The sequence below is a fragment of the Antedon mediterranea genome, chromosome 1 (assembly GCF_964355755.1).
Source record: "Antedon mediterranea chromosome 1, ecAntMedi1.1, whole genome shotgun sequence".
NCBI lineage: Eukaryota > Metazoa > Echinodermata > Crinoidea > Comatulida > Antedonidae > Antedon > Antedon mediterranea.
This window is the reverse complement of record NC_092670.1, coordinates 10,822,065-10,836,326: the sequence shown is the minus strand read 5'-3', so window position 1 is coordinate 10,836,326 and position 14,262 is coordinate 10,822,065. Positions and strand designations below refer to the sequence as shown.

The 14,262-nt window shown below is 37.0% G+C and overlaps 1 protein-coding gene across 1 annotated transcript; it reads left to right on the top strand.

The window, feature by feature from the left end:
• Nucleotides 1–7,303: 7,303 nt before the first annotated feature.
• On the top strand, nucleotides 7,304–13,513 carry LOC140041373 (fibrinogen-like protein A). Its single transcript, XM_072087632.1, has 3 exons — nucleotides 7,304–7,447; nucleotides 8,086–8,347; nucleotides 13,248–13,513. Exons 1-3 carry the CDS (start codon nucleotides 7,304–7,306, stop codon nucleotides 13,511–13,513), a joined length of 672 nt encoding a protein of 223 aa, XP_071943733.1.
• Nucleotides 13,514–14,262: the final 749 nt, after the last annotated feature.

Genomic DNA, 14,262 nt, shown 5'->3' with positions numbered 1-14,262 from the left:
ATGTTCTCAAAAGACTAAACTTTGGAAAAATAATTCATTTTAATCAATAACGGACATGTGTCTAAATTCTTTAATGTCGAAAGAGGAGTAAGACAAGGCTGTCCAATCTCTGCTTTCTTTTTGTACTAGGTGTAGAACCACTTGCTTGCAAAATTAGACAGTCTGACTAAATTAAGTGTATTAAACTACCTCAAAATTTACACGACAGGAACGAGCTAAAAATTAATTGTTTTGCAGATGACACAACAGACACAACTCAATTTTATTATCCATGATAAACTAATAAATTCTAAATAGTTGCCAAGGTGGAACACTTTTAATCCACCTAATTCATATTCGCTCCGATCTAATTCCAAATAAATTTTTTAAATATTGTGTTTAACTTTTTCACAACCTCATCAGGTAGGATGATGTTTGAAGCAATGTAAGTTATTCCTCGGCTTTCTATGTGTAAAGTCCCTCACGCGAACTCTGTCTGGCCACGATTCAGGTGATGAGATGATCAGAGTATCAGATTCATTGTCCAACACAACACAGAATGAGGCAAGGATGATTGCGATTTTTCAGCGAAATTATATCAGTGACGCTGCGGATACCGATATCATGTATATGTTTTCTTAACGCTGCATTCGAAGTAGATTGATGAAGTCCTCCACTAAACGTATGAAAAAGCGATGGAGGCTTTTCGTAGGTCTATAAGCGTGGTGTTTTAACTTCCTCATTTGGTTTATTTGGAGTTGAAAATTTGGGAAGTTCAGAGCCTGTGGCCGTATTCACCAAAATCACATTAAGTGAGATATTTCCCTTAAATCCTAAGAATTTCCCTTAAATCAAGAAAATATTAAGCGCCAGTAAGGCAAAAGGCACACCACAATAAAGACGACCGGACACGTAAGACTCAAGTAGAATAAGATCTTTATTCGTCAAAACCAAATATCACAACAATAACATAACAACCAGCGGCCATGATATATGAGTCAACCCAGATAGGGGGCGCTAGACTGGCGTAATCATTTTTTTTCTCTTCTCATAAAACACAAAAGTCAAAAACAAAGCAAAGCAAGCAAAAGCACTCAAAATCTAAATTGAATGGTCGAAACTTAACTATATAATACGAATGAAATATTATAAATCAAGAACGTAGTCAGCGAGATGTCTAGGAAATCTGCGTGAACGTGTGGATGTGCGATGAGACAACTGTACTGGAACTTCCATTGGTGATTCTTCCGGGGTCTGTATGGATGATGACTTGTCGTTCACCTCATCAGGAGAGGCAGAAAGAGTTGACGGTACCTCGGGTGGAGGAAATGGAGACGGATCAACTGTGAAATCAGGTTCTTCATCAGAGGTGTCGCAGTGGCGTTGTGAGGTTGGTGTGGGAGAATGATGAACGTCAGTCGGTAAAGTAAAACACTCTGATTTCTTTACACGATAAGTAGCGCTTCTCAATTGTGAGTGCGTAAACTTTCGGACGTTGCACCACTTTCCATCTACAGAAACAACGAGATAGCGATCTCGTGCACAGGTCTTGCGACGATCTGTCCACAGGTAGACTAAATCACCAACCGTAATAGAAACGTCAGGTGCTGAACACGCGACGGGTGCCTTAGACTTTTCGCTGTGCGCGTGATTAGAGGCTCTGAGGTGCTGTTGGCTGATAATCAACTTGCGGTCAGAAATAGGGATTTGGTCATGAGTGAACTGATCTCGCTGTGTCCACATTTTGCGAGACGACAATCCTCGTGTTCGGATACGGGAGTTAAGACGAGATGTGGCGACAGCAAGCACCGTCGGTGAGATGGGACCACCACCAGGCTCTTGCCGAAGTAACTCTTCTGACAATTCGCGTACAGCTTTCTCTCCAACCGGGTTTTTGTTGATGTTCTTAACTCTGCCAATTTCGATCGAAATCCTATGTTTCAGTAAGACGGGATCGTGGACGAGTGCCATGAAGCCCGGGGCGCGATTTTTTTTTTCGTACATAAGTTGGGGACCCCCTCATGAAACGTCACAAAATAAACATGAATAATTCATCAGTTAAATTTGTTGTTCCGTGTGCACCCAAGCGTATAGCAACAAGAAGTGATTACACAACTGCGATACGATACTTTCTACAGTAGGCCTAGGATTATAAGTCAATTCACGTGATTGCCTTCGCGCACTCTTCTTCACACAAAATGTGTCGAGTCGAGGCTAATCGACAGCTAGGCAAGACATTAAACCATGGAGGTATATTTTTATACCTCCATGATTAAACTAAGTAGTAATTCATTGGACATAGCCCAAAGAAAGCTGAGAGCCACAAGAATAAAGAATGTGTATATAATTTGTGTACTGTATTTTTTTAATTCTGCTATTTTATTATCAAACAATATGCATGTACTCAAAGGAACTTTAAAAATGCCCGTATATGAACACATGAGATGGGAAGATTAGACCCACGAGAATAAAAAATGTATTTTTGTGTAATGTTTATTGTTTAATTTTGCTGACTTATTACTCGGACTGTGTCATACATAACACACACACGTCACACACACCCACATAGCTACTACTAGAATAGACATGGGTTTAGAGACTAATAATTAGGCCTAATAGTATTAATAGAAACTATAATTTTAACACGTAATTCTTTAGTACTAAATGATATTAAAAACACCATAAACTAAAGGCTGATTATTTCGACAATCCACACAAAACGTCCTTATTCTTTTATGAAATCCCACGCGGCAACAACCACAGCGGAGATTAGGCCTAGAATCGTACCGCTCTTGACGTGTAATCGCTTCTTGTTGCTATACGCTTGGGTGCACACGGAACAAGAAAATTTAACTGATGAATTATTCATGTGTATTTTGTGACGTTTCATGAGGGGGTCCCCAACTTATGTACGAAAAAAAAAATCGCGCCCGGGGCAGGGTCTGTGCGGATGGTTGCTGGGGGGCCCTCCACGGGGCACATGCCAATGCATAAGCGAATCAAGGTATCACGGAGAGTATCGTGCTTCTCATCGCTGATTAAACACGAAAGGGTGTAAGACGTCACCGTCTCTCTGACAACAAGAATAAGTTGACGCTCGCGTTTTAGGACATCGGCGGCAAAGGTGACTCCGAGCTTCGACGGAGGATCATCAGTGGACTGCTCAATTGCAGTGGTGGGTACAGTACGGATCGAGGCACAGTGATGACACGATTCTGACACCTGTTCGATGGTTTTGTCCAAGTCAAGCGCAAAGAAGTGGCGGCGAACGGATAACTTAAGTTGGTGACTAGTTGGGTGATCTAGCCGGAAGTGATGTCAGCAGTCCGTTTAATACGGGGCGAGGGACAATGATACATTCATGCTTAAGTGAGAGTGGTTCAGTGCGGTTGACTACAAGGAGACCATCTCTTCCAATGGAACAACAGTTAAGGTACCGTTTAATGTCCCTGACATTGGTTAACTTTTTAGATGGACGCGTTTCTTGAATAAGATGAGCTTTTACACGCCGAAGGTCTGGATACTCGGATTGGATGGCTAGCCAAGCTGGCCGACTGGTGAACGGGAGTTTGGCGTCTCCAGTAATGAAATCACGTATCGATGAACGTAGTAGCCTACCGTTGACTCTATCGCGCCGTTGACAAATGAGCAAACCTGACAGTTGTCAACTGAGCATGGTGGAGCATTGCGACTAGCAAAGTCGGATGGGACGTTGGCTGAGCCTGCCAGGTGCCGAATAGAAATCTGGTACCTGCTAGCGGTGGACAGGAAGGTGGACACACGGGGACTGACTGAGAATTCTCCCCTGCATAGCTTTTCAAGCGCTTGGACGCATGGCTTACTGTCAGTTAGGACACATGTGTTATGTCGAGACTGGATAATAAAAGGACTAAAATGTTTAACGGCTGCCGCGCGATAGCCAAAGCTTCGATCTCGCAGGGTAGCCATGTGACCTGACGCGCACGGAGTTTGGCACTAAAATAGCCGGCTAACTGTGGTTTGGATTCACGAGTAACGTATAAGGTTGCGCCTAGACCATGACTTTTAACAGCACCATCCGTAACGATCCACAGTTGGTCATCGGGATGAGGTAAAACTATTACCTTGTTTGAGTCAAGTGCGTTCTGTGCTACTTTAAATGCTTCATGTAAGGCATCGTACCAATGTATTGTTTCTTTGGACTGTAAGCCGGCTATGGCTTCTTCCAGTGGAGTGATGAGAGATGCGCACTGAGGTAAAACGCGTGCTAACACCTTATATGCCCCGATAAAGGAGCGTAAACCTCTTACCGTCGGTGGTGGAGTGCATGCCTTTAACGTTGAAATACGATGAGTATTTCCGCGAATAGAACCTAGGGACCAGGTCCACCCAAGAATGGTTGTAATTTGTGGACAAATCACCGTTTTGCTAGCAGACAATCGCAGACCACACTTGAGGTCCCTTAAAAGTTCCCTTAACTATTCAGTACCTTGGTTGTGCTGACGATTCTGTATGTGCGAGTACTATGCCTACTTGTAGACAGCCCCAGTCAAAGGTAGAGATGCTAGGCCCCCTGTTGGTGTGCCCAGTAACCAGCCTAGCCTAGGGATTCATGTTTGGTTTGATTTGAGTAGCATCTACACCTTTTTTGCTGATCCTAATACCATACAAATTAGTCTAGGCCTATATTCATTTATTTGTTTTTATTTTGACTGCCATTATTTTCGTGGAAGATGGCTTCTCATTTCGTTGTAATATAAATCATCAACCAGTCTAGTAGGCTAGGTAGAGATGCTAGGCCCCCTGTTGGTCTTCCAAGTAACCAGCCTAGGATGCATATTCCTCAATACAGACAGGTTTAAGCCTGCACAGAATGTTGGTTTGTTAGTAGCATCTAGGCTAGACCTATTGCGAGTCCAATTAAATCCTCTGTGATTGGACAATGGGACAACTCATGAATATTTATGATTATTTTTACCCTTAAGTTTTACCCTTAAATTAAGTGTTTTCCTTAGGTAAGTGAATCCCTTAACTCATTTGTGAATACCCCTTAAGTGTTTCCCTTTGTTAAGGGAATTCTAAAATGTTAAGGGTAAGTATTTCCCTTAGCCTACGTGAGATTGGTGAATACGGCCACAGGTATTGCTTGGGATATCAAATCGTCTGTTGCCTGGTTGCCAAACTCACCAGACAACAATTTAGGAGAAAGTTCTGCGGGTGTAGACATAATGGAAGTTTCAGTTGTTAAATCCATAATGACTGATGGACTTTTTGGGCTGATGAAGTTATTAGACGTATCAGCTTGAAAAATGGATTGAATATTGTCGATAGCAACTAATGAGGGTAGACACTCATTGGTCTTTATTCTAAGATCGCTCTGGTTAAGAGTTAAACTTGGTTCTTTAACATAGCGCAAACCCTCGATTAAGTCCTCGGTATTGTTGTTTGCCAATTGTACATTAGTTTGCAGCCGAGTCGTTCAACATACATGCGCTGGGTTTAAAAACGTTATTAAGTCGGGAGTCGGGAATCTTGTTGATAATTGAATAACCGATGGTATGTCCTCTGCGAGAAGGGCTAACTTCCTTCTTATGTAAAGCTCCTTCCTTCATATTCAGGAAAACATAGCAGAAGATCTCATTGTACTGTCTCTCGTAGTCGAATCAGGTGGTCTGGAATTCTGCCACTACTTGGACAAGAAAAATAAACTCCAGTATTTCTGTTTTGTCATACTGGTATATGTCAAGCAGGTTACTCACAAACTTCTTAATGTATTCCTGTTCGTTGTAGTTCTGCTGCGTGAGAATCTAAAAAATGCTAGACCCGGCCATTGCTGTAGCTGTATATGCAAATTATGTTATGCAAATTATGTAGCCTAACGTTGGCTCTATTTGTGCTTTGATGCCCGTGGGTAATGCACATTTAAACAGAGATTAGAGTTTCTTCGCAAAACAAGTCTTAATATTCAACACACAGTCAAAACAGAGATGTATAAAAGATGATTTCAAAGTAAAATACAGCGAAAAAGGAGGAATTACAATGCGTTTAAAAAGCTGTTTTTGTTGAGCTGTATAGATCACGTCTTACCATGATCGCGTCTTCACACTTTGTTTGTGTACAGTGATGCCAGGTGTAGGAGAGTGCAGGAATGACTGACAATATCTCAAAAGAGAATGTCACAATCTTGTATTTTATTTTAATAAATAATAATAATAAAATAAAAGCCAATTTTTCAAAGCTTCACCCAATTTTAGACCTCCCACATTTTAAAATCAAAATAGTAAGGTTGTGGGATGCAATGTTGTAACTTCCTATTGTTTTCATACTTTTGTTTTTATCGTTACAATCTATATAATAAAGCAGGTCTTCTATTAACCGAATGTTTTCATACTTTATAATATTTTTTTATCATTTACAAAGGGTGCAGGTCAAATCGGCCCCAAACTGTCTCGGCCAAAGTCAAGTCGGCCCCACGTCAAGTCGGCCTCAAGGCAACTCGGCCTCAAGTCAACTCGGCCTCAAGTCAACTCGGCCTCACGTCAACTCGGCCAAAAACTAATCGGTCAACTCGGTCACAATAAAGTATGGAACGCAAAAAGTGCTTAATATTATTATGATTATTAATTACTATCCACGCTTTAAAAAAAATGAAGAAATAAAAAAAATACTCATATAAAAAAATGATCTCATTGCCGATATGAATAGAAGTACCCGCGTGTTACAAAAACACGAGCAGGTACCGCATTTTAGTAAATCGAAGACGTAGGCCTACGTTCCACCATTTGGCCATAGAAAAAATGATCGTACATATTATTTTTTTTCATGATTTGCATTTTTAAAAAAGGGGAATCCCCCGGTCAGCGAAAACACGTAGCAGTTTTAGATATTGAAATAGCTGCCAAAGGCGCAGAGGGAGGCTACGAATTGGTTTCAGATGTTGTCGCCTAATCAAATGCATACACTGAAAATATCTACGCGTGATTCAACCATGGAGTTACCATTATTTTATACCTCAATGCAAGCAATCTTATTACACCTAATAAATGTCCTCGCATATCGGACATGTTTATTGAATTTTGACGCACGAAAATGTGAAGAAATATCAATCCCCTTCCTTTGCACTTTTTGCGTTCCATACTTTAACGGGGCCGAGTTGACCGATTATTTTTTGGCCGAGTTGATGTGAGGCCGAGTTGACTTGAGGCCGAGTTGACTTGAGGCCGAGTTGACTTGAGGCCGAGTTGACCTGGGGCGAGTTGACTTGGGGCCGACTTGACTTGGGGCCGACTTGACTTTGGCCGAGACAGTTTAGGGCCGACTTGGATCGAAATCTTTACAAATTGTAATGTTAGAGTGTTTTATGAGGGACTGTGGTGACATTTTACGAAATGATCCTTCTGCTGTGAGTGGTCAATATGTGATACAGCCAGGAGATGGAGGACGAGAGATTACTGTCTACTGTGACATGAAGGATGATGGCAGTTGGACGGTAAGTATAAAAACAATAATTTAGATATTAGAGAGGGTACAGTAATGTAATACAGCTAGGATGCAGCTTACTATTCGCAGTTAAACACTACGAGCTAACACCTAACTGTAAAAAAAATATGTACATCAAATTTTAAATTACAATACACTAAATTAATCATCTTATTATTGGTCAAGTTCTTACAATAAGATACTTTTTTCGTATTTTCATCATTTCACGTTTTGTCATTATTGTTTTATCTTTATTCATTTATTCCATCGTAAACAACCTTCTCGCATTGTGCGCGATGGTCCTGCATTTCAAAGTGACCTTAGAAACATGCATTGTGCACAAACACATGCATAATTACAAATTTGTCATGCATCATGATCATATCTTTTATTTTTTAATTTAAAAATTGTTTTTAACTACTGTGGAGCCTTGCGTCAGGGTGTTAAGTAATTGGTCAGATGTTTTGCCCTACTATGACATAATTTGTACTTTACTTTTACATTGAGAATACTTCGACAAGTAATTCTTGGGTTGGACTCGAACCTACAACCGACCAGATCACTAACCTGCCGTTTATACCTCTACATCTTATTAAGTGAAGTACAATACTATCTTATTCATTAAGTACTATCTATGGTCATTACCAGGTATTACAAAGAAGAGATGATGGATTGGTCGATTTCTACCGTAGTTGGGCAGAATACAAGGATGGTTTTGGAAATGTGAACTCGGAGTTCTGGCTTGGTAATGAACAGATCAACCGTATAACATTTGATGGCAGTTTTGAGCTTCTAATAGAGATGACTGACCACTTGGATGAAATGAAGATCGCAAAATATTCTCACTTTCGTGTTGGTACTGAGGACTCTAACTATACTTTGAAAATCAGTGGATGCAATGGAACTGCAGGTTAGTATATTCAATCTATATTTACATTTAAAAACACATTAAGTATACAAAGAATTAACCTTTTTTAAGGCCTTATACACCCTTAGTACTTTGCAGTGAAAATAATCTATGGACACATATAGGGTTTCTTTTGCATTTATCACATTTTAAGGATAATAAAAATAATGTTAGAATTACGACTGCTTAAACACAGCTAAATGATAAGGAAATTGACTGCTGGGAAAGAACATGAGACATGTACTGTACCTAAGCAGCGGTGGCGTCAGGATCTAAAGTCAGGGCTAAAGTCACAAGACACATCAGCGTTCTAACATAATTTGAGGCTGTCTTTCCATCAAATTTAGCTTAAAGAAATTAGACAAACATTAAAAGAAAAGCTTCTAAAAACATCTGAAAAATAGAACAAAACAATTCTAATAATGATATTGACGTGAACCTCATGAAAAAATAATTCTACGCCTTTGTGAAATAGCCCCATAATTTCACTAGTTATGTCATAATTAGACCACAATATTTAAAAGTTTAAACAACAAATAATAATCATTTGATACTTTTTGATTATCAATTGATGTCGCATCTCAAATATAATGTAAAGCCCAAAGGTGATCACCTTGAATGCAAAGTACTCTGTAAACTGTCTAAGTACATTTTTGGTATGGCCCTCCCAATTCGCAATTCCTTCTTACAGGCCTGAAACGAATCTAACTATATTTAAATGTGCAAATGCACTCACAGTACAACAACTTATCTTATCAATAGATCATGTTAAAATTATTATACTGCATTTACTGCAGTCACTGAATTTACTGATTTTAGTTTGTTTTAATGTAGTAGACATTTATGAGGCAGTCAATGCAACAGTATGTGTATGATTAATGTAGTAGGCATTTATGAGGCAGTCAATGCAACAGTATGTGTATGATTAATGTTGTAGGCAATTATGAGGCAGTCAATGCAACAGTATGTGTATGATTAATGTAGTAGGCAATTATGAGGCAGTCAATGCCACATTATGTGTATGATTAATGTAATAGGCATTTATGAGGCAGTCAATGCAACAGTATGTGTATGATTAATGTAGTAGGCATTTATGAGGCAGTCAATGCAACAGTATGTGTATGATTAATGTAGTAGGCATTTATGAGGCAGTCAATGCAACAGTATGTGTATGATTAATGTAGTAGACATTTATGAGGCAGTCAATGCAACAGTATGTGTATGATTAATGTAGTAGGCATTTATGAGGCAGTCAATGAAACAGTATGTGTATGATTAATGTAGTAGGCATTTATGAGGCAGTCAATGCAACAGTATGTGTATGATTAATGTAGTAGGCATTTATGAGGCAGTCAATGAAACAGTATGTGTATGATTAATGTAGTAGGCAATTATGAGGCAGTCAATGCAACAGTATGTGTATGATTAATGTAGTAGGCAATTATGAGGCAGTCAATGCAACAGCATGTGTATGATTAATGTAGTAGGCAATTATGAGGCAGTCAATGCAACAGTATGTGTATGATTAATGTAGTAGGCAATCATGAGGCAGTCAATGAAACAGTATGTGTATGATTAATGTAGTAGGCAATTATGAGGCAATCAATGCAACAGTATGTGTATGATTAATGTAGTAGGCATTTATGAGGCAGTCAATGCAACAGTATGTGTATGATTAATGTAGTAGGCAATTATGAGGCAGTCAATGCAACAGTATGTGTATGATTAATGTAGTAGGCATTTATGAGGCAGTCAATGCAACAGTATGTGTATGATTAATGTAGTATGCATTTATGAGACAGTCAATGCAACAGTATGTGTATGATTAATGTAGTAGGCATTTATGAGGCAGTCAATGCAACAGTATGTGTATGATTAATGTAGTAGGCAATTATGAGGCAGTCAATGCAACAGTATGTGTATGATTAATGTAGTAGGCATTTATGAGGCAGTCAATGCAACAGTATGTGTATGATTAATGTAGTAGGCATTTATGAGGCAGTCAATGCAACAGTATGTGTATGATTAATGTAGTAGGCATTTATGAGGCAGTCAATGCAACAGTATGTGTATGATTAATGTAGTAGGCATTTATGAGGCAGTCAATGCAACAGTATGTGTATGATTAATGTAGTAGGCATTTATGAGGCAGTCAATGCAACAGTATGTGTATGATTAATGTAGTAGGCATTTATGAGGCAGTTAATGCAACAGTATATGTATGATTAATGTAGTAGGCATTTATGAGGCAGTCAATGCAACAGTATGTGTATGATTAATGTAGTAGGCATTTATGAGGCAGTCAATGCAACAGTATGTGTATGATTAATGTAGTAGGCATTTATGAAGCAGTCAATGCAACAGTATGTGTATGATTAATGTAGTAGGCATTTATGAGGCAGTCAATGCAACAGTATATGTATGATTAATGTAGTAGGCATTTATGAGGCAGTCAATGCAACAGTATGTGTATGATTAATGTAGTAGGCATTTATGAGGCAGTCAATGCAACAGTATGTGTATGATTAATGTAGTAGGCATTTATGAGGCAGTTAATGCAACAGTATGTGTATGATTAATGTAGTAGGCAATTATGAGGCAGTCAATGCAACAGTATGTGTATGATTAATGTAGTAGGCAATTATGAGGCAGTCAATGCAACAGCATGTGTATGATTAATGTAGTAGGCAATTATGAGGCAGTCAATGCAACAGTATGTGTATGATTAATGTAGTAGGCAATCATGAGGCAGTCAATGAAACAGTATGTGTATGATTAATGTAGTAGGCAATTATGAGGCAATCAATGCAACAGTATGTGTATGATTAATGTAGTAGGCATTTATGAGGCAGTCAATGCAACAGTATGTGTATGATTAATGTAGTAGGCAATTATGAGGCAGTCAATGCAACAGTATGTGTATGATTAATGTAGTAGGCATTTATGAGGCAGTCAATGCAACAGTATGTGTATGATTAATGTAGTATGCATTTATGAGACAGTCAATGCAACAGTATGTGTATGATTAATGTAGTAGGCATTTATGAGGCAGTCAATGCAACAGTATGTGTATGATTAATGTAGTAGGCAATTATGAGGCAGTCAATGCAACAGTATGTGTATGATTAATGTAGTAGGCATTTATGAGGCAGTCAATGCAACAGTATGTGTATGATTAATGTAGTAGGCATTTATGAGGCAGTCAATGCAACAGTATGTGTATGATTAATGTAGTAGGCATTTATGAGGCAGTCAATGCAACAGTATGTGTATGATTAATGTAGTAGGCATTTATGAGGCAGTCAATGCAACAGTATGTGTATGATTAATGTAGTAGGCATTTATGAGGCAGTCAATGCAACAGTATGTGTATGATTAATGTAGTAGGCATTTATGAGGCAGTTAATGCAACAGTATATGTATGATTAATGTAGTAGGCATTTATGAGGCAGTCAATGCAACAGTATGTGTATGATTAATGTAGTAGGCATTTATGAGGCAGTCAATGCAACAGTATGTGTATGATTAATGTAGTAGGCATTTATGAAGCAGTCAATGCAACAGTATGTGTATGATTAATGTAGTAGGCATTTATGAGGCAGTCAATGCAACAGTATATGTATGATTAATGTAGTAGGCATTTATGAGGCAGTCAATGCAACAGTATGTGTATGATTAATGTAGTAGGCATTTATGAGGCAGTCAATGCAACAGTATGTGTATGATTAATGTAGTAGGCATTTATGAGGCAGTTAATGCAACAGTATATGTATGATTAATGTAGTAGGCATTTATGAGGCAGTCAATGCAACAGTATGTGTATGATTAATGTAGTAGGCATTTATGAGGCAGTCAATGCAACAGTATATGTATGATTAATCTAGTAGGAATTTATGAGGCAGTCAATGCAACAGTATGTGTATGATTAATGTAGTAGGCATTTATGAGGCAGTCAATGCAACAGTATGTGTATGATTAATGTAGAAGGCATTTATGAGGCAGTCAATGCAACAGTATGTGTATGTGTATGCTTTAAAATGTGGCGTTGTTTATTAAAATTGGTTTATTAAATCACTTCATGTATATTTATTCATAAAAAAGAAATCAATAATACAACGGCAGCCAAAAGGCTGAAAAGTAAGATTTTGCAATAATTGATAAAAATAATATATAAATTTGTATAAATAGTAAAAAAAAAAAATAACACATTAATGAAAACATACGAGTCACTATTTATAGCTCAGGAAATCTTCATTTTAAGAAAATCAAAATAAAGTAGCGACTACGATTAGCTCGGCCTTGCCTAGCCCACCGATCAACGCGGCAAGACTTTTTGTCAAAACTCACTATTATCTCTTCAATAACGGCTAACTAGTCGAAAATATATCACTGTGTGGTACATTATATTATATTTTTTATTATTTAAAAAAAACATATGGATAAAAATAACGATTAAATTCCTTACTAAATGTTGCAACGTTGAACGCATTCATTACCTGTTCTAATTCAATAGGATTAGTCAGTGGTCCCTAAACAAGGAGCCAGTGATATTTAAAATCCGGCTCTATGGCTTTGTATATTCATGCCAAATCCCAGCTCAATACTACAACGAATAAGGGAGGAGTAGTACTTTATTAATCGCACTTTTTACTTATCATATAACTTTGGCTTTCTTCATTATTAAAATGCATTGCTTTTAAAGTATAGTAACTCTGACAAAACAAAAATAAAATAAAGAATATATGATATATAAGAATAGTTAATAACAAAAAATTAAAAACAAATTAATACTATTTATAAATTTGTGTTTTATTTTCCCTTTTATATCAAATATCTTTTATTTTATTTGTAACAGAAAGAAAAACAAATATTTAAAAATGAATTTAAAATTTTGTTTGTTTAGGTGATTCTTTGACATCACGCCACAATGGTCAACAATTTTCAACGTATGATAGAGACAATGATAAGAGAAGTTGTAGCGGGATCGGTACTAACTGTGCTGAGTATAACAAAGGTGCTTGGTGGTACAATAGCTGTCATCATTCAAACCTGAATGGCCTTTACCTTACACCAGGTACAGAGGGTTTGACAGGCACCAGCTGGTGGAATTTCCATAATAATTACAACAGTCTCAAGAAGACAGTGATGATGGTTAAAAGAGCCCCATAAGAGAGTTGTCATAATTCAAACCTGAACAGGCTTTACCTTACACCAGGTACAGTTGATTACAATGGCATCAACTGGGATCGCTATTTTGATCTTTTAAGACAACAGTGATGATGGTTAAAAGAGCACCATAACAAATCAGAATCTGTAATTATTTAATAATTTAGATTCCTCTTTGTTTCTTTTAAATATCATTTTGCCTTATCATTAAATAATTATTTTATTATAATAATCCAAATGTTATAACATTAACAATTAAATATATTGTTATATCAACTGTGATTTGTTTAAAATTTATTCTATGGAATTTTTTATTCTGTATTTTAAATTATAATAGTAACAATGAATGTTTTATTATTAATCATTTTTAAATATTATACCAAGTAAAAAAATTTAATTTAATTATTTAAAACTATACTAAATACATGCATAATAGTAACATTAATTATTATTATTGTTTTTAATTAATAAAATCAAATTGATATATAATTATAAATCAGTATTTCCTATATTTTCATTAATAATAATTAGTATTTTTTAATCTAATTTTAGGAGTACTTTCAATGGATATTTTCTGAAGTTTTTAAATTCAATCTTATGTTTATGTATTTTCCAAGGTAAAGTGAAAGTATATAAACATTAAAGAGCAAATAAACTACTACGAAATTTAAGATATTAATCTAAAGTTTTGAATGTATTAGTGTAAAAAAACATTACTTTGCTATACATTTTCAAACTAAATGGGTTTGACC